The sequence below is a fragment of the Oncorhynchus keta genome, chromosome 14 (assembly GCF_023373465.1).
Source record: "Oncorhynchus keta strain PuntledgeMale-10-30-2019 chromosome 14, Oket_V2, whole genome shotgun sequence".
NCBI classification, from domain to species: domain Eukaryota; kingdom Metazoa; phylum Chordata; class Actinopteri; order Salmoniformes; family Salmonidae; genus Oncorhynchus; species Oncorhynchus keta.
Genome location: NC_068434.1, coordinates 58,195,023 through 58,222,498, shown reverse-complemented (window position 1 = coordinate 58,222,498; position 27,476 = coordinate 58,195,023). Strand labels below are relative to the sequence as shown.

The 27,476-nt window shown below is 42.5% G+C and overlaps 1 protein-coding gene across 4 annotated transcripts in view; it reads right to left on the bottom strand.

Annotated features, from left to right (window-relative positions):
- The window catches only part of LOC118393678 (activating molecule in BECN1-regulated autophagy protein 1A-like), a 134,690-nt gene that overhangs the window by 71,940 nt on the left and 35,274 nt on the right, over nucleotides 1-27,476 (bottom strand). For all 4 annotated transcript variants that reach the window (XM_035786638.2, XM_052461997.1, XM_035786636.2 and 1 more), the window contains exons 12-14: nucleotides 20,521-20,631; nucleotides 3,082-3,270; nucleotides 900-1,054 (exon numbers count right to left, since the gene is read on the bottom strand). In XM_035786638.2, the coding sequence (XP_035642531.1) occupies nucleotides 900-1,054; nucleotides 3,082-3,270; nucleotides 20,521-20,631 (455 nt within the window). The remainder of the gene's footprint in view (nucleotides 1-899; nucleotides 1,055-3,081; nucleotides 3,271-20,520; nucleotides 20,632-27,476) is intronic.

Sequence of the window (27,476 nt, the reverse complement as noted above, 5' to 3'; positions counted from 1 at the left end):
GTGTGGTACATTCTCTAAACAGTAATCATGACTATACAAAACACAAATTAAAAGGGAGAATGAAATGTTTCACAGTGCTGTTGATCTTAGATCATCAAGACCATCAGTAGACAAGTTCCTCTGAAAGAGGAAAGGGAAAACACTGTACTGTGGTCTGCCAAAGGGCCATGAGAGATCATGGGGTAGATTAAAGACTAAATTAAATGTGCATAACCATGATTCTACTTGGGGTCTAGCCAAAGAAGTTTCTCCATTACATAAGATCACTTTGTACAGCTGGAATATAAAAGGCTAGAGTCACCTGGAGGCATGTGAAAAATACTCTCATTGATTGTAAGCCAATTTTCTATTCCAATGTTGTTGGAGCAAAAACATTCTAAAGCAGATCAATAAAGATATTTAGTACCTTCAGAATCCAGTTAAAGTAGAGTCAATGCAGGCTCTGCCATCGCTGGTTTGTTTGTTTGGGGTTGCTAATCTGGCTGGCCATTGTGAGAGGGCTGGAGCTGCAAGGGTATTATTGAGCTACTGTGCTGTATTGAATTGTAATGTCTGTGTCTCACGTTCCTCCTCAGTTGGTTAGATAATGGGGTAAAAATCTATGGTTCGTTCCCAAAAATGACAGAGTTAAAGTAGCTATTTATAAAGAGTCGTACTCTTTGCCAGCCAGAAGTAGCTTATCATTTACAATCGCCTTTACCTCCAGATGTGGGCGGTTTCATTTTGTTACTGTCACCCTGCGGATGCTCACAGGTGGTTTGGGTCTAGGTTCTTGCTGGCATTTTCAAGTTCAATTCAAATAAAGCTGAATCAAGACGCATTGATGAAAGCTCAAATAAATGGCATAATACTGTTGTTTTTCCATGAAATTCCAAAGGATTAACGTTGGCCAAACTCACCCTCATGGAAGTCTCTCCACCATGGGGCTGCTGCAGGCGTAACACTTGCGCTACCATGTGGTCTGTAGTGTGATGGAGCAGGATCCTGCGGGAGGCCAAGCCCACCATCACGTAGTTGCCCATCGGGGACAGGCTGACAGAGATGGCATTAGGACCTAGACAAAGAACAGATGGTTAGGCTACTTATGTTGAGCATGGATGTGTTTAGCATATAAACTTAAAGCAACTATTGAACACCTTTTGTCATGGTTTTACATGAGGGTCTAAAAACAGCATTTAAAAGTCTGACTGAAACACTCCATACTGTAAATTGCTTTATAGATAATTGCGATTGCATTCTGAATGTCTCTTGACTCAGCAGCTATAAATAACGGACAACAGGAACCATTAAATTAAACTTTCCTGCCCTCTCTGATGCCTTAGATTGATACTGTACAAGCAGGTTAATGCAAGTCAGTAGAATTTCCTTAATGAATGGTTTTTGACGACAGTTGAATGTTTGTTCCCACTTGAGAAACATACAGTAAAACAAACTCTCTCATTAAAGGCAACCATTTGGAAACCAAAATGGATGGTCTCCCTCTGTTGAATGCAGCCTGCACCTGTTAATCTAAAAGCTATATTTGTGTACTTGATTAAGCTATTGCCTATTCTTAAATGACTGGTAAGTGTTTGTACTGCTCGTGAGAGTAGCTGAACTGTAAATTACAGTGTTCACAGCTACTTTGGGCACAGACCTGCTCAAAATAATTTGTTTTGTATTTATGGCTAGGTTAAATAAGTAGGCCTCCCACATTCCCATATCTACTTACCACCAAAAAAGTGTTGCCTAGATTAAAGCTTTAATTTGCCTTTATCAATCTTCGTGCTTAATATGCCTTAATTAATATAATACTTACACAATACACAGACTTTATATTTCATCTTCAAACACGTAAAATGGATATGTACATTTTACTCGGCTCCCGAGTGGCGCAGTAGTCTAAGGCACTGCATCTCAGTGCTAGAGGCGGCACTACAGACCCTGGTTCGATTCCAGGCTGTATCACAACCGGCCGTAATTGGGAGGCGCACAATTGACCCAGCTTTGTCAGGGCCGTCATTGTAAATAATAATTTGTTCTTAACTGACTTGCCTAGTTAAATAAAATAAAACTATAAAATGTGAATAGTCATAGGATGAGAGCTGATTAAAATGATATACAATGTTATCCTTGTAACTGCTTTTATTATGAGAACTATAAACCTGCCCCATACATTCCATTACAATGATGTAAAATCCAATGTTGGGCCTGTTGAGGCCAATTATATTACTTTTACTATTCTAGTAACAGACCAATCTATGGCCCCATAGTAAGAATACATCTTCATTTAGAGTAACTACGTGTAATGGTTTGCTGCTCTCATCATCAGGTGAAAATGTATTGGCATTCCTATGGAATTTTAAATGTACAAGTCAAGTTTCTGGTCCTCTGTTTTATGTAAACAGTTAATAGTATATAATTGTAATCAGCTCACATCCATAACTATTCACATGTACTGTTCATATCCATTTCACATGTTTGAAGTTTAAATATTGCCATTATTGACCATAATATCTTCCCAAATCAGCAATTCAGACAGGTTTTTGGGCAAATTCTTGCCAGAATTAGGTGAGTAATTGAACATGTTCATATAGATGGCTCACAAGGTTGTGTATTCTACATCACTATGAACATGTGAAGATATTTTTGGGCTTACTACAATTATATTTCATATAGGTATGGTCATGTGAAATTATTATATGTTTCCAATGATTAAAGGGTATAAGTTACTAATCATGTGTTGTATACTGACTGTCATGGGGTAAAATCCCTATGGGAAAAATGAATGGGATGGAGGGGTTAAAGAGTAACAACACACAGAAAGTTACTGCTAAGACCCATTTTCCAACTCCAGGGACACAGACTTTCAAAACATCACTATGAGACAGCCCACGTGAGCCTGACGACCCAAATTCAGGGGCCTGGCTCATGGACCACCATGTTACTTCAGAGCAGGGGTGTCAAACTCATTCCATGAAGGGCCTAATGTCTGCTGGTTTTGTTTTTTCCCTTTCAATTTCAATCAAGTACACGGGAGGAGCGACACTCGGCCCTCCGTAGAATGAGTTTGACACGTGCTTTAGAGAGACAATGACTCACCGAATCTCTTGGAGTAGAGCATTTCTCCCAGGTTGTGAGGCGCCAGAGAGTAGATAGCCAGGATGCCCTCATCTGGGAAGCCCCGCTGGCTGCTGGGTATGAACACAGCCAGGAGCTGCCCGTCTGCAGAGATGTCACAGCTGGCGTCATTGTAGATCTTGCAGTTCTGTACCAGCACGTTGACAGAGGCTGCAGTGGCAGGACGAGAGGCACTGATGTGATATGACCATTCAGTTTCACACATGTCCTACAGTGTACATGTCTGGTGCACATCAGCTTTACGAAGAGCCCACATTGTAAACGGGTGAATGTCTCAGAAGCATGGAGGGAGTACGCAAGGAGAAGAAAAGTTCACATTATCATTCAGTCATATCCCCCCCTAAGCTAGTCCACATTGCATTGACATAGTAAATCGATAAATTTACATAACTAGCATGTCTCAGACAGCTGCACCGGCAAAGAAAAAAAGAAAAAAAAAAGAATAGTTTCCACTTCCAATAAACTACAAGACAGCATTGCAAAAAAACAAATGCTAATTTCAGTCTGTTCAAAATATTTACCCAAAGTTTTTTTTTTTGTGTGTGTCTCTTTTGAATACTTATTTTGGCATTGATCTTAATGTTACATTCAAACACCCGGCATCATCCCTTCCTGTCTCCCTAGAGGAATATACAATCCAAAACATGATTAAGTCATTTCTCAAAGCAGGCTGAGAGCAGCGGCTATATTAACACCTAACTCTCCTCCAAGTGTTGAGACACTGTAAGAAGGTAAATAATACTTGTAATGACTATACTGACAACTTGATGTATTGATGGAAATAGGCTAAATAAATTGCATTCCGTTTTTAGAGGGGAAACTATCAACAAGTGCATTGGCAATGTCATTGTATTGATAATGTATTATCCATTCAACAACTAAAAGGCTTTTCTAAAAGCGAAGGGTCCCAATTATGAGTATAAAAGTGTTAGTGTTTCTTATATAAAGAAAGAGTACCCTTATGGCAAAGCTGTGTCAAAGTGAACAAATGGGTAACATACAGCAGGCAGAAGAGGGATATCGTCAGTTAGCTGCAAGCAGACAATGCTCCAGTTCCTCTAGCTGGTCATTCCCTGCATACATCTTCGTTGAGGGAGCAGTTCTCCTTCCAATATCCTAGCCCAAGGATGTCTGTCATGGAACCAATACCAGTGGGTCTACTTGAGTCCAGTGAGGACCATGGTGATGGCTGAGGGGTGGACACTGCATAGTGTATGGCCCATACAAGGGGTGATCACAGCTGCTTGTAGGGAAGATTTAAGGTGGGCCATGTTAATTAAGTAAAGCAGTAGTAATGTAGGGCCGGGGCCTTGGGGGCAGACCCTGTGTTTTCCTCTCAGCTTTATGAGCTCAATCCGTCAAGCAAAGCTAAAAATGGACAGAGTAGGCGTGAAGCAGCGACTTGTGTAAGTCCATTTGTGCTTTCACAAACAAATACACTTAACTTGTACAGGGTACACAATGTGCAATGTATGAGTAATTGAGAGAGTTGAGCACAGTTGTCGATTCAAATGTTGAGAAAGTTCACTAGCCTCCAGATAACATTTGTCTACACGGTTCCAGATTTCAGTTATCGCTTGTGGCTCCGTCTAAATTAAAACATGTAGACTACATTTAAAAAAACACTTTAAAAATACTACCAAAAAGCAGTACAATTCCCATGACTTACACTGTCCAAGCATGAAAATGTATTAACAACAACAATATCAACAACAGCTAAAGTGGAGTAAACATATTACTGTAGCAAGAAACCATTATTACATTTTCCCTTACTATTAAGTAGCCTAATTAAAATGAATGGCTGGCCTTTCTGACAAACAACAATCTAAAGCAACAATAATCTAAATGTTGTGTGTTGCGTAAGATTTATTTATTTGTCTCATACACAGAATGTGGGATAAGTGGATGATTGTCAAAATTAAAAGGGATATTTTATATTGTCAATACGCTTTCACTTTCACATTCAAATGCTAAACTAATACATTTATTTACTGCGAAATTAAACCTCAAAGCCTCTCAGCAATAAAATTGGCCCAGTTTCCTGCCATCGCTGCCAACATACTGTGATTTGCATTTTAAGAGAACAGTCCTATGGCAAACATCCATAGGACGGATTGTTTTTTTCAGGTGATTGAACTATGGACAATTCTTTCTTAAACTGTTCTCGGCTTCGTGAATATTATAGCTGACCGTGTTTTTTTTTAAAGGCACTCCGTTGTGCCATATCATGTCATCGATCAAATCCACATCACTCGCCCGGCATGGCCATACAATTTCAACCACTCATTACTCAACTCCCAGACTGGTAAAATCACATTTTCGTTGAGGACAGAGGATGCCCCTCTGCCAGCTTCCTCTTGCTCCCTCGCCCTCTCTCCAAACATGATCTGGCAGTTTGTGTCACACTACAAATTAGCTTTCCCCTTCAGCCACTCTCAGGCGGGATATTCTGCCAGTAATGGTGCAAAGCTCAGACTAAGTCGGGATGAGAGGAGAGCAATATTTGTGCCCCCACCCTTATGTTTCCTAATCTAGGACAGGTCTGGGAGGAGAAGATGGGAGCTTCCTGGCCATTCAGTTGAGTTTTTTGGAGGATGCTGACTTGTGATCTCTACTCCCCCAGCAGACATATGGGTTGGATTTGCGAAAGACAGCAGACAATGTGTGTCACAGAACAAATAAGTCTAGGCAAGCAAGGTCAAAAAGTACCAGACAGATTTCAACTGAAAACAACAAAGTTATAACACTGCATGAAAAGCATGTCTGGTACAAACTTTGTGATAGAAATGGCAGGGGAATAAAATCATTTAATCACTTTCACTGTAACAGTCATTAATAGGGGAAAATAACTAAATCAGGGGATGGGCAATGTAATCGCTCCTTGGACATTTACTATCCCACTTCCTCCATGCCCCAACCACTCTACAAGACATCTGAGGACACATTGGTTTTACACTTTTTTGTAAGAATATGGCTTGATTTCCATGAGTGCAAGTGTCTTGATGTGAATGCACTGTTCCAAAAACCAATTGATTTAGCAAGAGAATAAGCCAAAAGGCTTTCGGAGCCATCATCCACTCAGTGCGTTTTGTCCAACATGTCTCTGGACCAACTCACTGTCACAGTCATACGCTGGACCTAGTTTTGTCCCATGGAATAAATGTTGTGGAATCTTAATGTTTTTCCTCATAATCCTGGACTATCGGACCACCATTTTATTACGTTTGCAATTGCAACAAATAATCTGCTCAGACCCCAACCAAGGAGCATCAAAAGTCGTGCTATAAATTCACAGACAACACAAAGATTCCTTGATGCCCTTCCAGACTCCGTCTGCCTACCCAAGGACGCCAGAGGACAAAAATCAGTTAACCACCTAACTGAGGATCTCAATTTAACCTTGCGCAATACCCTAGATGCAGTTGCACCCCTAAAAACGAAAAACATTTCTCATAAGAAACTAGCTCCCTGGTACACAGAAAATACCCGAGCTCTGAAGCAAGCTTCCAGAAAATTGGAACGGAAATGGCGCCACACCAAACTGGAAGTCTTCCGACTAGCTTGGAAAGACAGTACCGTGCAGTACCGAAGAGCCCTTACTGCTGCTCGATCATCCTATTTTTCTAACTTAATTGAGGAAAATAAGAACAATCCGAAATTCCTTTTTGATACTGTCGCAAAGCTAACTAAAAAGCAGCACTCCCCAAGAGAGGATGACTTTCACTTTAGCAGTGATAAATTTATGAACTTCTTTGAGGAAAAGATTATGATTATTAGAAAGCAAATTACGGACTCCTCTTTAAACCTGCGTATTCCTCCAAACCTCAGTTGTCCTGAGTCTGCACAACTCTGCCAGGCCCTAGGATCAAGAGAGATGCTCAAGTGTTTTAGTACTATATCTCTTGACACAATGATGAAAATAATCAAGGCCTCTAAACCTTCAAGCTGCATACTGGACCCTATTCCAACTAAACTACTGAAAGAGCTGCTTCCTGTGCTTGGCCCTCCTATGTTGAACATAATAAACGGCTCTCTATCCACTGGATGTGTACCAAACTCACTAAAAGTGGCAGTAATAAAGCCTCTCTTGAAAAAGCCAAACCGTGACCCAGAAAATATAAAAAACTATCGGCCTATATCGAATCTTCCATTCCTCTCAAAAATTTTAGAGAAGGCTGTTGCGCAGCAACTCACTGCCTTCCTGAAGAGAAACAATGTATACGAAATGCTTCAGTCTGGTTTTAGACCCCATCATAGCACTGAGGTGGTAAATGAAGGTGGTAAATTACATTTTAATGGCATCGGACCGAGGCTCTGCATCTGTCCTCGTGCTCCTAGACCTTAGTGCTGCTTTTGATACCATCGATCACCACATTCTTTTGGAGAGATTGGAAACCCAAATTGGTCTACACGGACATGTTCTGGCCTGGTTTAGATCTTATCTGTCGGAAAGATATCAGTTTGTCTCTGTGAATGGTTTGTCCTCTGACAAATCAACTGTAAATTTCGGCGTTCCTCAAGGTTCCGTTTTAGAACCACTATTGTTTTCACTATATATTTTACCTCTTGGGGATGTTATTCGAAAACATAATGTTAACTTTCACTGCTATGCGGATGACACACAGCTGTACATTTCAATGAAACATGGTGAAGCCCCAAAATTGCCCTCGCTAGAAGCATGTGTTTCAGACATAAGGAAGTGGATGGCTACAAACTTTCTACTATTAAACTCGGACAAAACAGAGATGCTTGTTCTAGATCCCAAGAAACAAAGATATCTTCTGTTGAATCTGACAATTAATCTTAATGGTTGTACAGTCGTCTCAAATAAAACTGTGAAGGACCTCGGCGTTACTCTGGACCCTGATCTCTCTTTTGAGGAACATATCAAGACCATTTCGAGGACAGCTTTTTTCCATCTACGTAATATTGCAAAAATCAGAAACTTTCTGTCCAAAAATGATGCAGAAAAATTAATCCATGCTTTTGTCACTTCTAGGTTAGACTACTGCAATGCTCTACTTTCCGGCTACCCGGATAAAGCACTGAATAAACTTCAGTTAGTGTTAAATACGGCTGCTAAAATCCTGACTAGAACCAAATAATTTGATCATATTACTCCAGTGCTAGCCTCCCTACACTGGCTTCCTGTCAAAGCAAGGGCTGATTTCAAGGTTTTACTGCTAACCTACAAAGCATTACATGGGCTTGCTCCTACCCATCTCTCTGATTTGGTCATGCCGTACATACCTACACGTACGCTACGGCCACAAGACGCAGGCCTCCTAATTGTCCCTAGAATTTCTAAGCAAACAGCTGGAGGCAGGGCTTTCTCCTATAGAGCTCCATTTTTATGGAATGGTCTGCCTACCCATGTCAGAGACGCAAACTCGGTCTCAACCTTTAAGTCTTTACTGAAGACTCATCTCTTCAGTGGGTCATATGATTGAGTGTAGTCTGGCCCAGGAGTGGGAAGGTGAACGGAAAGGCTCTGGAGCAACGAACCGCCCTTGCTGTCTCTGCCTGGTTCCCCTCTTTCCACTGGGTTCTCCCTCTTTCACAGGTTGAGTCACTGGCTTACTGGGGCTCTCTCATGCCGTCCCTGGAGGGGTGCGTCACCTGAGTGGGTTGATTCACTGTTGTGGTCATCCTGTCTGAGTTGGCGCCCCCCTTGGGTTGTGCCGTGGCGGAGATCTTTGTGGGCTATACTTAGCCTTGTCTCAGGATGGTAAGTTGGTGGTTGAAGATATCCCTCTAGTGGTGTGGGGGCTGTGCTTTGGCAAAGTGGGTGGGGTTATATCCTTCCTGTTTGGCCCTGTCCGGGGTGTCCTCGGATGGGGCCACAGTGTCTCCTGACCCCTCCTGTCTCAGCCTCCAGTATTTATGCTGCAGTAGTTTGTGTCGGGGGACTAGGGTCAGTTTGTTATATCTGAAGTACTTCTCCTGTCCTATTCGGTGTCCTGTGTGAATCTAAGTGTGCGTTCTCTAATTCTCTCCTTCTTTCTTTCTCTCTCTCGGAGGACCTGAGCCCTAGGACCATGCCCCAGGACTACCTGACATGATGACTCCTTGCTGTCCCCAGTCCACCTGGCCATGCTGCTGCTCAGTTTCACTGTGAGCCCTAGGACCATGCCCCAGGACTACCTGACATGATGACTCCTTGCTGTCCCCAGTCCACCTGGCCATGCTGCTGCTCCAGTTTCAATTATTCGACCATGCTGGTCATTTATGAACATTTGAACATCTTGGCCATGTTCTGTTATAATTTCCACCCGGCACAGCCAGAAGAGAACTGGCCACCCCACATATGCTCTCTCTAATTCTCTTTTTTTCTTTCTCTCTCTCTCTCGGAGGACCTGAGCCCTCGGACCGTGCCCCAGGACTACCTGACATGATGACTCCTTGCTGTCCCCAGTCCACCTAACTGTGCTGCTGCTCCAGTTTCAACTGTTCTGCCTTATTATTATTCGACCATGTTGGTCATTTATGAACATTTGAACATCTTGGCCATGTTCTGTTATAATCTCCACCCGGCACAGCCAGAAGAGGACTGGCCAACCCACATAGCCTGGTTCCTCTCTAGGTTTCTTCCTAGGTTTTGGCCTTTCTAGGGAGTTTTTCCTAGCCACCGTGCTTCTACACCTGCATTGCTTGCTGTTTGGGGTTTTAGGCTGGGTTTCTGTACAGCACTTTGAGATATCAGCTGATGTACGAAGGGCTACATAAATACATTTGATTTGATTTAGAGAGCGGGGCCTTTGAAAATGTTCCACTTTATCGGCATGGTTCCACACTTAATGCAATCTGCTTGTAACCACCAATTACTCTGCAAGGGTGAAAATACATCACGCAATCTTAGCATCTGAACTAGGTCTGTGACGATAGCAGTATCTCAATATTTTTTGGGTGGCAAAAATGAAAACACAAACCACACCAAACTCTTTGGTCCTTTAAAAACCTGCTGCATGTAAAATAGTGTGTGCTAATAGCTTGGAAAACTGAATATCAACATTAGGGCTTTTTTCCTAAAGAAGTTTAATCCGCTTAGTATCTCGGCAAGGACAACAACACTAATACTGGTATTGTCCCGGCAGGATTTCCATTAGCCGGTAAATGTTGGCGTTTGGCCGATAAATTAAATGAAAAGTTGATAAATAAAATTGTTGCCGGACAAATTGTCTGGAAGAAAAAAACAATACATTGCAAAACAATGTTTTTTTTTCCATTGATGGAAATACTAGTTGATGTTCTCCAACTTCAAATGCAAATATACTTCATAGGCTAATAAATCCACAAGCTGCTTGGAAATCAGTGTCGGGTGTGTGTGTTTCTATTTTTACTTCTGCATAAGACGTGAGGTTCTCATAAGGGACTTCAGCTAAGTGTATCCAGACTGGGCAAAATTGGCAAAGATTGTATTGATTATCCCCATGTTCAGTGTGCCCGCCGAGAGGTGATTCCTTCTTCAAAACAGAGTAAAGACGGCTTCAAGATCACGCCTTCTTGAGGACAAAGTAACGAGGCTGATATGCATCACAAGCTGCTGCAAGGAGAAGGACAGCTTTAATTTCCCAACAGCAACGGCTCACTTTGAGCAGGCCAAGGTCGGCCGCAAACGCAGGTAAATTAGAGGCAAATGATTGTGTACGTCAGGCACAGTCCTAGCAGTTCAGCTGCCGCCCAAGGCAAGAACAACATACGCCGCCTCTGTGTCATGAATAGTACAAAGATTTGGAATAGATTGATAGACTCGAGAAATTATATGTATCATGCGCAATTGGTGCATTTCAGTTGAGTTTATTCAGTAGCACTTGGAAAAGAAATGTTGTCGCCAAGTACTCACATTGAAGAATTACAATGTTGCAATCACTAGGCAGCCAACTGCCTATAGCAGGAAACAGAGTTGTTATCACTAAACCATATATATCACACATGACATGAGTCACGATCCCATGATAGCTGAAATTACAATAAAACATTTATTAACATCATTCAGTAGAACTGTAAAAAGAGAGATACAATTTAAACTTTGGAAACAAGTGCTTTCAGAAATGCATGGCACGGGACTCATTTTACAAGAGCATTGTAAAATAAGATTTTTCTCAATGAACCAACCTTAACAAATATAGTTTGTTTACATATCGAGTGGGGCAGTGGTTTAATGCACTGCATCTCAGTGCTAGAGGCGTCACCACAGACCCTGGTTCGATCCCGGGCTGTATCACAACCACCCATAGGGCGGCGCACAATTGGCCCAGCATCGCCTAGATTAGGGGAGGGTTTGGCCGGGGTAGGCCGTCATCCTAAAATAAGAATTTGTTCTTAACTGACTTGCCTAGAGAAATAAGTAAAATAAAATAGAATTGTACAAAATCAGTTTAATAAATTGATAATTTTGTGGACACCTAGAGTGTCCTCTTTCCACTGCTGTGGTGCTGAATCGCAGCGGGAATGGGGAGGGGAGAGAACGGGTCCAGCTTTTGTCAAATTAATGTCAAAAGTTCAATTGTTTTGCATGTTATACTGAACAAAGATATAAACGCAACATGCAAGAATTACAAAGACTTTACTGAGTTACAGTTCAAATAAAGAAATCAGTAAATTTACAAATGAATTAGGCCCTAATCTATGGATTTCACATGGCTGGGAATACAGATATGCATCTGTTTGTCACAGACACTAGAAAATCTGTCAGCATCTGGTGACCACCATTTGCTTCATGCAGCGCTACACATCTCCCTTGTATAGAGTTTATCCGGCTGTAGATTGTGGCCTGTGAAATGTTGTCCCTTTCCTCTTCAACGTCTGTGCGAAGTTGCTGGATATTGGCGGGAACTGGAACACGCTGTTGTACATGTCAATCCAGATCATCTCAAACATGCTCAATGGGTGACATGTCTGGTGAGTATTCAGGCCATGGAAGAACTGGGACATTTTCAGCTTCCAGGAATTGTGTACAGAACTTTGGGGCATGGGGCAGTGCATTATCATGCTGAAACATGAGGATGGCAGCTGATGAATGGCACAGCAACGGGCCTCAGGATCCTATCACGGTATCTCTGTGCATTCAAATTACCATGATAAAATGCAATTGTGTTTGTTGTCCGTAGCTTATACCTGCCCATACCATAACCCCAATGCTACCATGGGGCACTCTCTTCAGAACTCAGCAAACCGCTTGCCCACACGACACCATACACATGGTCTGCAGTTGTGAGGCCGGATGGATGCACTTCAAAATAATCTACAACAATGTTGAAGCGGCTTATGGTAGAGAAATTAACATTAAATTCTCAGGCAACAGTTATGGTGGTCATTCCTGCAGTCAGCATGCCAATTGCACACGCCCTCAAACTTGATACATCTGTGGCATTGTGTTGTGTGACAAAACTGCACATTTTATTGTTCCCAGCACAAGGTGCAACTGTTTAATGAGCATGTTGTTTAATCAACTTCTTGATATACGGCACCCGTCACGTGGATGGATAATATTAGCAAAGGAGAAACGCTCACTAACAGGGATTTATAAACAAATTTGTGCACAAAATTTGAGCGGAAATATACTTTTTGTGCTTATGGAACGTTTCTGGGATTTCTTATTTCTGCTCATGAAACATGGGGCCAACACTTTACATATTGTGTTTATATTTTTGTTGAGTGTAGATAATCCTAACCCTAAACCTTTTCCTAACCTTAACCTAATTTTCCAGGTTAAAATCTCCTAACCAGCAACGAAAAGTCAAATCTGACATTTATTTGACAAAAGCTGGATCGCTTCTAGCCATTGACCGGCTGGCCCTGGTGTTCATAGACAGCCATTGTTTTGTGTTATTTATTGGGCCTGGATTGTATTAGAGGTCTAGATTGTATTTGAAAACAGCTGTTTTTTGTTATTTATTAAAATGTTCATTCAAATAGTCTATAGGAAATATAATTTGCAAATTATATTAAACAAATATATTTTGAAGATGTGTTTTATTACTGTGTAGGTGACTTGTTCTTCTGGGCCAAATGTTTTTTTTTTTTTTTCCATAAAACATTTTCTAAACGTAACCTTTCTTTAACTAGGCAAGTCAGTTAAGAACAAATTCTTATTTACAATGACGGCCTACACCGGAAAACCCGTTCAATGCTGGGCCAATTGTGCGGCACCCTATGGGACTCCCAATCACGGCCGGTTATGATACAGCCTAGATTTGAACCAGGGTGTCTGTAATGACACCTTGAGCACGGAGATGCTGTGCATTAAGACTGCTGCGCCACTCGGGAGCCTGATAAAGTATAAATTATATTAAATTATGATTTGCAGCAGGGATGCAGATGCAACAGGCAATGTTTTGCTTTTTTTGTTGGTATAAGAACATCATTATACTTTATTTTGTTACAATTTAACAGGCTAATTTCTATTCTGTTCAAATGAATTACAATAATCCACATGCGATTTGGAGAACAGTGGGTGGACACACTAATGCATTACACACCCAATGCATATGGATGTCAGGTAAATTAAAATCTTGCCGGTCACGTTGTCCAGCGCCAGATTTTCCTGGCGGAAACCCTGATGTGCATGCCAATGCATCACACACTAATAACCCCTGCTGCTGCAGATGTACTAGTGGTTTGGTCGAGAACCAATAGCCTACCTAAGCACTTAAAACTATTACACACCTGCCAACCCTGTATCATGCCAGTAGTACCAGAAGCACGTGGCAAATTGGAGATGTAGCACAAGCCGAATTGGGGGTTTCTTGCCCCACCACGTTCTCTGTTTGTGAGTCTGATGGTTTTTAGACACGGTTCATAATTCATAATCAAAGCAAAATCATTTTGAAAACACAAAAACAAATGATTGCATCGACAGAGACCGCAAACTGGCTACACAAAGCTTAAATTGGCTACCACAAAGGGAATCTGAACACTGTTAGCTAGAATAATATGGTGTTTTAGCCTTTCTTTGCAGGGCATACATCATTTCTGATCAGGCCCTATTAATATCTGCGTACTTTTAATTCGGATCTCGTACCTGCGTAAATGGACAGAGTATTGCGTAGTTGATACGCAAAATGCGGGAATGTTGGAAGGTCTGCTACTGGTTGCCCAAGTAGATAAAGATCTAGGATAGGATTATGACTAAATAATGCAGCAACGCCTGGAGAAAAAAATGCCGCTGGAGGGAATGGCTGCCGTCATATCGGCTCTTAACCAAACAGGCTATTTTGTTCTTTTTTTCACGTTGTTCATGACATATTTTGTAGATAATGTTGCTGCTACCGTCTTATGACCGAAAAGAGTTTCTGGACATCAGAACTGAGATTACTCACCTCAAATTGGACGAGGAGTTGTTCTTCATGAGTCGGACGCGAGGGATATACTACAGAATCCCGACCAGGCCCAAAACCCTGTGATTCGCTGGAAAAGGAAACGTAAGTTTCGTGGAAAGAGATGAGGATGCCTTGTGAAGATCAAGCGACAAGTGGCTAATCTGCCCTTGCCTTCCATCCTGCTAACGTTCATTCCCTGGATAATAAATGAAAGCATGTATATCCTACAAACGGGACATTAAAAACTGTAATGTCTTATGTTTCACCAAGTCGTGGCTGACCGACGACATTAACATATAGCTGGCGGGTTATACACTGTCGGCAGGATAGAACAGCAGCCTCTGGTAAGACACGGGACGGGGGCCAATGCATATATGTAAAAAAGTGGTCAGAAGCTAAACTACAGGACTGGTTTGCTAGCAGACTCAGTGACCGTCCGTCCGTACATACCCCAACCAGAAGCTATGGATTACAGGCAACATTCGCACTGAGCTAAAAGGGTAGAGGTGACGCTTTCAAGGAGCGGGACTCGAACCCAGAGGCTTATAAGAAATCCCGCAATGCCCTCCAACGAACCATCAAACAAGCAAAGTGTCAATACAGGAACAAGATCGAATCAAAGACGCTCGTCAGATGTGGCAGGGCTTGCAAACTATTAGACTACAAAGGGAAGCACAGCCGAGAGCTGCCCAGTGACACGAGCATACCAGACGAGCTAAATGACTTCTATGCTCGCTTCGAGGCAAATAACACTGAAACATGCATGAGAGCATCAGCTGTTCCTGACGACTGCGTGATCACGCTCTCCGCAGCCGATGTGAGTAAGACATTTACACAGGTCAACATTCACAAGGCTGCAGGGCCAGACGGATTACCAGGACGTGTACTGCGAGCATGCGCTGACCAACTGGAAAGTGTCTTCACTGACATTTTCAAACTCTCCCCATTTGAGTCTGTAATACCAACATATTTCAAGCAGACCACCATAGTCCCGGTGCCGAAGAACACTAAGATAACCTGCCTAAATGACTACCGACCTGTAGCACTCACGTCTGTAGCCATGAAGTGCTTTAAAATGCTGGTCATGCCTCACACCACCTTTACCCCAGAAACCCTCCAATTTGCATACCACCCTAACAGATCCACAGATGATGCAATCCATATACTGCATTCCACACAGCCATTTCACACCTGGACAAAAGGAACAACTATGTGAGAATGCTATTCATTAATTACAGCTCAGCATTCAACACCATAGTGCCCTCAAAGCTCATCACTAAGCTAAGGACCCTGGGACTACCTCTGCAACTGGAACCTGAACTTCCTGACGGGCCGCCCCCAGGTGGTAAGGGTAGGTAATAACACATCCTCCACACTGATCCTCAACATGGGGCCCCTCAGGGGTGCATGCTCGGTCCCCTCCTGTAATCTCTGTTCACTCATGACTGCAAGGCCAGGTACGACTCCAACACCATCATTAAGTTTGCCGATGACACAACAGTGGTAGGCCTGATCACTGACAACGATGAGACAGCCTATAGGGAGGAGGTCAGAGACCTGACCGTGTGGTGCAAGGACAACAAACTCTCCCTCAATGTGATCAAGACAAAGGATTGTGGACTACAGGAAAAGTAGGACCGAGCACACCCCCCATTATCATCGACAGGGCTGTAATGGAGCAGCAAACTAACATGGTCCAATTACACCAAGACAGTCGTGAAGAGGGCACGACAAAACCTATACCCCTCAGGAGACTGAATATATTTGGCATCCTGCTTGCACCACAAGCTTCCTGCCATCCAGGACCTTTATACCAGGCTGTGTCAGAGGAAGGCCCTAAAAATGGTCAAAGACTCCAGCCACCCTAGTCATAGACTGTTCTCTCTGCTACCGCACGGCAAGCGGTACTGGAGCGCCAAGTCTCGGACCAAGAGGCTTCTAACCAGCTTATACCCCCAAGCCATAAGAGTCCCGAACAGCTAATAAATGGCTACAAAGACAATTTGCACGCACGCACGCCCCTCCCCCCCATGCTGATACTACTCTGTTATTTTATATGCATAGTCACTTTAATAACTCTACCTGCATGTACATTATTATATATTATGTACATGTACGGTCCTTCTGTAGCTCAGTTGGTAGAGCATGGCGCTTGTAACGCCAGGGTAGTGGGTTCGCTTCCCGGGACCACCCATACGTAGAATGTATGCACACATGACTGTAAGTCGCTTTGGATAAAAGCGTCTGCTAAATGGCATATATTATATTATATTATTACATAATTACCTCGACACCAGTGCCCCCGCACATTGACTCTGTACCGGTTCCCCCTGTATATAGCCCCGCTATTGTTATTTACTGCTGCTCCTTAATTACGTGTTATTCTCATTAATATATTTTTTGTGTTTGTGTGTTTTCTTAAAACTGCATTGTTGGTTAAGTAAGCATTTCACTGTAAGGTCTACACCGGTTGTATCCGGTTGTATTCGGCACATGTGACAAATAAGATTATGGTAGAGTTAAGTTCAAATACAAAGGATTTTAAATTGAAACATCCCACACTGTTTTTAATTGCACAGCTTTCTCTTTGCAATAAGTCTCGCTGAATATGTGCATTAGCATATCAGTCAGTCTGCATTTGGCATGAACTTCAAGATCACGATGGGGAGAGTCATTTGCATTGTTTACGATTGTATTTCAGACCCTCTGCTTTTAATCATTGCTGAGAAGCTCCACTCCACACACCCACCCACCCCGGATAACGCATCTCTTCCTCTTTCCTAAACAGCTGTTACAGTTCATTGTTAAAGGCACCACCCACATCAATTATATATGAGCAGCATTCCGGAGAGGGCCCATAGCCAAGTCTGTCTGTGGAGCTTAGTGGAGAGCTAGACACATCACACTGTTCACAACTTCCTCTCACAGAGAGGAGGAACATCTGCTGTGCTAGCGTTCTGAAATTAAGTTCGTATCAGGAGGCAAAGTTATTATTATTTTGAAATAATTTACATTCATTCCAGAGATGTACCTTGTGTTTTTTCCATCAGACCCATTCACTTTTGCCACATTTTGTGGTTACATTACAGCCTTATTCTAAAATGTATTTTAAAAATAAAATAAATCCTCAAACAAACTACCCCATAATGGCAGAGCAGGTTTAGACATTTTTTTCTAATACATAAAATAAAAAATCTCACATTTACACAAGTATTCAGACCCTTTACTCAGTACTTTGTTGAAACACCTTCGGCAGTGATTACATCCTCCAGTCTTCTTGGGTATGACGCTACAAGCTTGGCACACCAGTGTTTGGGGAGTTTCTCTCATTGTTCTCTGCAAATCTCTCAAGCTCTGTCAGGTTGGATTGGGTGCGTCGCTGCACAGCTATTTTCAGGTCTCTCCAGAGATTGGTTCAAGTTTGGGCTCCATCTGGGCCTCTCATTGCCTTGGCTGTGTGCTTAGGGTCACTGGAAGGTGAACCTTTCCTCCAGACGTGACGCGTGGCAGGCCAAAGAGTTCAATCTTGATTTCATCAGACCTGAGAATCTTGTTTGTCATGGTCTGAGAGTCCTTTAGGTGCGTTTTGGAAAACTCCAAGCGGGCTGTCATGTGCCTTTTACTGAGGAGGGCTTTCCGTCTGGCCACTGCCATAAAGGCCTGATTGGTGGAGTGCTGCAGAGATGGTTGTCCTTCTGGAAGGTTCTCCCATCTCCACAGGGGAACTCTGGAGCTCTGTCAGAGTGACCATCGGGTTCTTGGTCACCTCCCTGACCAAGGCCCTTCTCCCCCATTTGCTCAGTTCGGGGGGCTAGCTCTAGGAAGAGTCTTGGTGGTTCAAAATGTCTTCCATTTAAGAATGGAGGCCATTATGTTCTTGAGGACCGATAATGCTGCTTAAATGTTTTGGTACCCTTCCCCAGATCTGTTCCTCGATACAATCCTGTCTCGGAGCTCTACAGACAAGTCCTTCAACCTCATGGCTTGGTTTTTGCTCTGACATGCCCTGTCAACTGTGGAACTTTAAATAGACAGGTATGTGTCTTTCCAGATCATGTCCAATCAATTTAATTTACCACAGGTGGACCAATCAAGTTGTAGAAACATCTCAAGGATGATCAATAGAAACAGGATGTAACTGAGCTCAATTTTGAGTACCATAGCAAAGGGTCTGAATACTTATGTAAATAAGGTGTTTTATTTTATTTTTAATACATTTGCAAATGTTTTTTTAAATGTTTTTTTTTATTGTGTATAAATTGATTAAAAAAAAAGAGTTTTAAAAAAGAATTTAATCCATTATAGAATAAGGCTGTAACATAACAAAAAATGTATAAAAAGTTAAAGGCTCTGAATACTTTCTGAATGTACTGTAGGTGTTGAGCTATTATTAGAAATGCATAGGTCAGAACTGTTGACTTCAACTCAGGGCATCCTTACTTGAGTTCTATATCATATCAGTATTAAACATAGCTTTTCAGAACAGATGTCAATACCACAGTGGCCTATAAGTTCATTACATGGGTCACGGCCCTGGGTCTGAGCTCCTCCCTATGCAACTGGGTCCCGACCTTCCTGACAAGCCGCCCCCAGGTGGTGAAGACAGGCAACATGACCTCTTTGACATGGATTCTCAACACAAGGGTTCGTCCTCAGTCCCCTCCTGTTTTCCCACAACTGCGTTGCCTCTTAGTTTCAATTCCATCATGAAGTTCGCTGACGCCAACAGTAGTAGGCCTGATTACTAACAACGACGAAACAGCCGACAGGAAGGTGGTAGGCACCTGAAGACGTGGTGCCAGGAAAACAACCTCTCCCTCAATACCAGTAAAACAAACGAGCTGACTGTGGACTTCAGGAGGACCCAGGCTGGACATGCCCCCATCTTCATCAATGAGGCTGCAGTGGAAAAAGTCAATAACTTCAAATTTCTTGGCTTACACATCTCAGATGTCAGATCTCAGATGTCACATCTCAGATTCTTGGCCACCCCTCATAGCCTGGTTCCTCTCTAAGTTTGTTCCTAGGTTTTGGCTTTTCTAGGGAGTTTTTCCGAGCCACCGTGCTTCTACACCTGCATTGCTTGCTGTTTGGGGTTTTAGGGTGGGTTTCTGTACAGCACTTTGAGATATCAAATTTGATTTGATATAAAGACTCAATAACAGGCTTTGCAGGCTCAAAATCCTCAAACAAAAACACCAGATATTGATTAGCGAGCATAGAACCCAAAACTGTTTACTTTGTCAATTCAAATCATTGGTAAATGGAGATAAGAGTTGCAAGCCCTCCGACATCGCGATACAAACCCACACAGCGGAGCTAAAAATCACGTTGTTTAGAGTAGGTGAGACTAGCATGGGGACCCAACACTCAAAAGTTACTGACCTTCAGGTACGCACAGAAATGTAAAATCCTCTATAAAAGTAATGGCGTAGTTTGAGGATAATGTCCTTCCCCAATGTCTATTGTAGGTGCTGGGTATAATGATGTACTGAAACGCTAGGTGTACATTACAGTAACAGTCACTGGACCAAATTATTTTATTTAAATAGACACTATTACATATCATATTACAACCTCTATAAGAACAGTTTGTCAAACACAGTATATGTTTCAAGAAAACTACACCCAGAAAAAGTGCTTGGTTGGGCACTGAATGGATTAGAGCAGAATAACCCAGTGGGTTTTATATTTAGAGGTGGTGCTCTAAGCAGCGGGGCTCTGTTCTCTGTCCTGTGACCTGACGTCAGGAATAACTTGGCCTGAAGCAGAGTAACAACCAGACCACGGCACTATGTGAGCCTGATGATAAACAGAGCCACTGAATCTCAAAATACTAAAGTAGAATGCACTCAGCATGGTCCTGCAGGGAGACTACTGTGAAATGAACCGGACCATTAAGACCAGCGGCAGGCAAGATAGAGAGAAGGCATCCTAGAATAGTGCTAGGCTTGGATCTGAAACAATTCCCACAGAGGAATGAAAGATGGAAAAAGGCACGGCAGATCTGTATGAGTAGGCCTAAGTTTCTCGTTCCATCCCAACAAATTGATAAGTTCAACAATGTTGGTCCACTCACAGTTGCTGATTTCAGGTAGGTCAAACTTGGTGAAGTCCCACCACTGGAGGCGGTAGGTGGTGTTGGCGATGTTACTGGCCACAGCTGACTGACCGTCACCGATAACCGCACCTAGGAGAAGAGAACAGAAGGTCATCATGTAGCTTTAACCCGCTGAGCAAAAACAAAAAAACTGCACGAGTCACTTAATTTCTATAATATGTACTTAGGTTATGGGGGGGAAAAGTGTTTTCTATTATACAGTTTTGTAATTCAGTCAAGCCTTTGTTGAGCGGTCATCCAAAATTAGGGATAACAGCAGTGGTCCAGGCCCACGCTTTTTCCTGTCTGCCCAGTCATTCTCAGTAAACGCTGTTTTTTAAATATTTTTTAAGTCCATTATGTTGACGCTTTCCTGGAGTGTTATGTTAATAGTGTAGTAGTACACAACGCAGAACAGAACAACCAGGTTGAGGGTCAGTGGCCAAAGCCCGCGAATAGGAATTTTCCAAGTTCAGACAGAAGGGGGGAGTCAGATCGCCATGATCGCCAGGAACTTTTCTTTTGGTGTCTATTTTTAATTGTTGCGCTACTGGTGCTGCCTGTTGATGTTAGGTAGAGAGCTACAGTAGCTGAATGATAACATCTTCGGGTTTTGTTTCATTAAATATATTTTATTTCATCTGGGTGCTTGTGTCACCTACTAACACCCTGGTACTACCCGTAGCTCCCGTTCTCCTCAGTCCGAGAAAACACAGAGAGAGAAAGGTAGGTTTTGCAGATTACTCCTTTGTAGTCCATAACGTGAAATAAATTAAACATCCCAAGGTTCATGCGGTAGATATTGTTATAAGGGAGTTTGAGACTATTGAAACTTGTAACTTTGAGAGTTTTATTGTTGTTATTAATATAGTTTACAGAGTGCTAAAAGTGCTGCTGTTGCTAGCTAGCATGCCTTTCTGTGATGTAGACGGTTAGCTGAGCTGCTGACCGGTGCTGGCGTTGCATTATGGGAAATGTAGTTTGGTCCTCAATGGTCTGAATAGAATAGAGGCGATTTCACGTAACTTGTTTATGTTGCAGTGTTTTTGTACATGAGTTGTTCTATTTTCGTAGTCAACACTGAAAGCACCTAGCTATGTATTGGAGATGTGAAACAGGATATGTGTTTTACCTTTCTTCATGCTCCTGTGTAGAACAACTTGTCAGTTGGTGCATTGGAGACTGATGTGTTCCTGTCCTGTCTTTTCACAATACTATTGCAGATCAACATAAAAGCCTAAAAGACAGCCGTGGTGTCGCTCTTCATTTCTTGGTTCTCCTGTGGTACATAAGAACCTCGCTACAATAGGACGCACATAAACGTGGCTGATGATAATGGAATCCTGACCAGGTGCACTTATGTCAGTGTGGGACTAATGGCAAATCAAAAGGGTGCTGGTGAAAAACTATAGTAGACTAAAACCATTTAATAATCATCAAAAAAGGGTACTGGCGTCTGTACGCTGTTATACCAAAATGGGCAATCTCGTACAAATACTATTCATAAGATTGTCTAAACCTAAGAGGCAAAGAACTGCTCTAAAATGCTGTAAAATATATGATACATGCATTCATAATACTGCAATATCGCCAAATGCAAGGTCCTAATGAATTATGAGGTATAGTCCTAAATCATATATGCAAACGCATTTACTGGTTCTAATTTGATTTCAGAACAAACTTCCAGTCAGTACATAGTAAAATGTCTGAAGTAACTGACCCAGAGGCAGCAACATCAATAGAAACTGCCCTTATGCTATGTTAAAATGCCTCAAATTATTACACAATTGACACATTTTCTGTCTGTGGCAGAATGTGTGCGAGTCACTCCCCAAGTCAAAGTCTAGGCCACTTACAAACGGCAACTGTCTGCAACCGCAATCATTTTTTCACAGTTAATTTGAAATGGAGATAAAGACCTCAGGTTTGTGAGACAAAAACAAGTTGCTGTATTGACTTGACTGCAAAATAAACTAATGATAAAGACCAGAGACAATGGCTGTTTATACTGAGTGTTTCTTCTACTTTCAAGGTGTTCAAAAAGCAAAGTAGATTAAAAACCGATCGAGTTTGCCATAATTAGCTACGCTTACATGACACAATTTTATCAAAAAATTACTGAAACTGCAGTGTGAGGGATTAAGTGCTTAATGTTTTTATCTGCTGCGCAATGGTAATGGGCTAAACCTCTTTCAAGGCTGCACTTTCCCTTCTTACAGGAATACATCAAGTTTGCTGAGCAACTGTAACATTTTCACGAATGTGAAAGAAATTACCCTCTTCGTAATGTGGCAAATTTAGCTTCGTTAGCTTAAATGTTACAATTTGTACTTACACACAGTTGCAATTTGCCTATACGGTATGTGGTCAACAATGCAGCCATACAGAACTACAGTATGATGGACTTTACATATGGTACGCTGTCTGCCATCTGCTCTTATTTAAGTCATTAAGAGAGCATCATTTATAACGTCACTGAAGTGTTGAAGCAAATTACATGTAGAGGGGCACTTGTTCCATTCATTTCTGACAGACCCACCATGGCTCATGTCAGAGGGGGGAGAAGGGGCCTAGACTCATGCAGGCTTTGTACATAGTCAGGTGCATACAGTGGGGCAAAAAAGTATTTAGTCAGCCACCAATTGTGCAAGTTCTCCCACTTAAAAAGATGAGAGAGGACTGTAATTTTCATCATAGGTACACTTCAACTATGACAGACAAAATGAGAATAAATATCCAGAAAATCACATTGTAGGATTTTTAATGAATTTATTTGCAATTAAAAGGGCCCCTACTGCACACTAAATTTGATTATGTTTCATCTGGGAAGTTATCTGCCCTTATGCTCTATTCAACCCATTTCTTTTTATATTCCAAAAAATTCTAATTAGCCACCGTCTTACTGTATTTCCATGCATCATTGTCTACAATGCCCAAAAACCTCATGGCAGAATTATCTACAAAGGATGATTGCTAGATTGAGGAAAATAAATATATAACGAACTACCTATTCTCAGAGGAAGAGGGGAGCTATAACTAAAGATACCATCTGTAGTGCACTGGCTGCACTTGACTGATTGAAAGAAAGTAGATCTTAAAGAGTGGATTTCACATGTACTAGGCCTATACACCAGAAATATAATGCATGATCAAACAACCCTTACATGTTTTATGACAAATGTTAGTTACATTTGAAAGCAGATGGCACTCAATAAGCTAAACATTTCTAATAATTTCAGGGTTTAGAAACTCTGATAAATCATCTTTGAAAAATCACAATTAGAATCATACGTGGCAAACATTACAAACTACAGTATCTAGACGAGCACCGTAGTTAGCTAGTTAATGACAAACAGCAGTTGAAGCCCAGACTGTTAAGACAAGGGACGGCGGATTATGCATTTTTGTAAATATCAGCTGGTACACGACAACTAAGGAGGTCTCGAGCTATTGCTCACCTGAGGTAGAGTACATCATGAAACGCTGTAGACCACACTATTTACCTAGAGAGTTTATCTGTATTTTTCATAGCTGTTTACATACCGCCACAGACTGAGGCTGGCACTAAAACCACACATAAGGGGCTATATTCCGCCAAAAGCAAACAGGCAAACACTCATCCAGAGGTGGCGCCCCTAGTGGCCGGTGACTTTAATGCAGGGAAACTTCAGTCAGTTTGACCTAATTTCTATCAGCATGTTAAATGTGCAACCAGAGGGAAAACATTCTAGACAACTTTTACTCCACACAGAGACACATTCAAAGCTCTCCCTTCCCCTCAATTTGGCAAATCTGACCATAACTCTATCCTCCTGATTCCTGCTTACAAGCAAAAATTAAAGCAGGAAGCACCAGTGACTAGATCAATATAAAAGTAGTCAGATGAAGCAGATGCTAAGCAACAGGACTAGCACAGACAGGAATATGTTCCGGGATTCCTCCGATGGCATTGAGGAGAACACCACATCAGTCATTGGCTTCATCAATAAGTGCATCGATGACATCGTCCCCACAGCGATCGTATGTACATACCCCAACCAGAAGCCATGGATTACAGGCAACATCTGCACTAAGCTAAAAGGGTAGAGCTGACGCTTTCAAGGAGCGGGACACTAACCCGGAAGTTTATGAGAAATCCCACTATGCCCTACAACGAACCATCAAACAGGCAAAGCATCAGTACAGGACTAAGATAGGATCGAACTACCCCGGCTCCGACGCTCGTCGGATGTGGCAGGGCTTGCAAACCATTACAGACTACAAAAGGGAAGCACAGCCAAGTGACACAAGTCTACCAGGCAGGCTAAACTAACTCTATACTTGCTTCGAGGCAAATAACACTGAAACGCGCATGAGAGCACCAGCTGGTTCCGGAAGACTGTGTGATCACGCTCTCCGCAGCCGATGTGAGTAAGACCTTTACACAGGTCAACATTCACAAGGCTGCAGGGTCAGATGGATTACCAGGACGTGTACTGCGAGCATGCGCTGACCAACTGGCAAGTGTCTTCACTGACATTTTCAACCTCTCCCTGTCTGAGTCTGTAATACCAACATGTTTCAAGCAGACCACCACAGTGCCTGTGCCCAAGAACCTAAATGACTATCGACCCGTAGCACTCACATCTGTAGCCATGAAGTGCTTTGAAAGGCTGGTCATGGCTCACAACACCATTATCCCAGAAACCCTAGACCCACTCCAATTTGCATACCGCACCAACAGATCCACAGATAGTGCCCTCAAAGCTAATCAATAAGCTAAAGGACCCTGGGACTAAACACCTCCCTCTGCAACTGGATCCTGGATTTCCTGACGGCCGCCCCCAGGTGGTACGGGTAGGTAACAATACATCTGCCAAGCTGATCCTCAACACAGGGGCCCATCAGGGGTACATGCTCAGTCCACTCCTGTACTCCCTGTTCACTCATGACTGCAAGGCCAGGCACGCCTCCAACACCATCATTAAGTTTGCCGATGACACAACAGTGGTAGGCCTGATCACCGACAATGACGAGACAGCCTATAGGGAGGTCGCCAGAGACCTGACCTTGTGGTGCCAGGACAACAACCTCTCCCTCAACGTGATCAAGACAAAGGATTTGATGATTGTGGACTACAGGAAAGGGTGGACCAAGCACACCCCCATTCTCGTCGACAGGGTAGCAGCCGAGCAGGTTGAAAGCTTCAAGTTCCTTGGTGTCAACATCACCAACAAACTAACATGGTCCAAGAACACAAAGACAGTTGTGAAGAGGGCACAACAAAACCTATTCCCCCTCAGGAGACTGAAAAGATTTGGCATGGGTCCTCAGATCCTCAAAGCTTCTTCAGCTGCACCATCGAGAGCATGACTGGTTGCATCACTGCCTGGTATAGCAACTGCTCGGCCTCCGAACGCAAGTCATTACACAAGAGGCTTGTGGTCGGAGGCCCAGTACATCACTTGGGCCAAGCTTCCTGCCATCCAGAACCTCAATACTAGACGGTGTCAGAGGAAAGCCCTAAAAATTATCAAAGACTCCAGCCACCCTAGTCATAGACTGTTCTCTCTGCTACCACACGGCAAGCAGTACCGGAGCGTCAAGTCTAGGTCCAAGAGGCTTCTAAACAGCTTCTACCCCCAAGCCATAAGACTCCTGAACAGCTAATCAAATGGCTACCCAGACTATTGCATTGCCCCCCCCCTTCCCCCTTTTTGACCGCTGCTACTCTGTTGTTATCATCTATTATGCATAGTCACTTTAATAACTCTACCTACATGTACTTATTACCTCAAAAAACCAGTGCCCCCACACATTGACTCTGTACCGGTACCCCCCTGTATATAGTCTCGCTATTGTTATTTTACTGCTGCTCTTTAATTACTTGTTAGTTTTTATTTCTTAGTCTTTTCCGTATATATTTTTTAAAACTGAATTGTTGTTTAGGGTCTCGTAAGTAAGCATTTCAATGTACACCTGTTGTATTCGGCGCATGTGACTAATACAATTTGATTTGATACTAAAAAAGCCTCGACCATTTTCACACCATCATCAGATAAAAAGTTAATGATTACTAGGGAATGAAACTGGAGGGGGTGAAGGATTGGAGAGTTGAACTGGATCGAAACGAAGTGTCTGGGGCAGTGTGGGAAGAAGAGTAGCAAGCAGTACGCATGGAGGTGGTATGGGGACAATGGGCAAAAAAAAGGGAGTGGGAAAACAAGGGATGGAGAGAGCATAAGTGGCATTATTTGATGCATATTAATCATAGACTGCATTTTATTCCCCCTGGTCTCGCAGTCCATATATAAAACCAGCTACATTTTCACAGTTCACCCTTTTATAGGTAGAGGGGTCAGAACTAAGTGGAGTCACTGGTTCTATCCCCATGGCCATGCAGACTACACCACTGTCACATGGAACCATGGATGAGAGAGAGGACCCTAATTCTCTCACATGGGACCTCGGTTCATAATAGTACCACATGGTGGGTTTGGAGATTGATGACAACTCACAGATTTACTGCACTCATACATGAAAAGAAAGTAGAATGATATACAGTTGAAGTCGGAAGTTTACATACACCTAAGCAAAATACATTTACACTTAGTTTCACAATTACTGACATTTAATCCTAGTAAAAATTCCCTGTGTCAGGTCAGTTTGGATCACCACTTTATTTTAAGAACGTGAAATGTCAGAATAATAGTAGAGAAAATTATTTATTTCAGCATTTATTTCTTTCATCACATTCCCAGTGGGTCAGATGTTTACATGTACTCAATTAGTATTTGGTAGTATTGCCTTTAAATTGTTTAACTTGGGTCAAACGTTTCAGGTAGCCTTCCACAAGCTTCCCACAATAAGTTGGGTGAATGTTGGCCCATTCCTCCTGACATAGCTGGTGTAACAGTCAGGTTTGTAGGCCTCCTTGCTTGCACACGCTTTTTTCA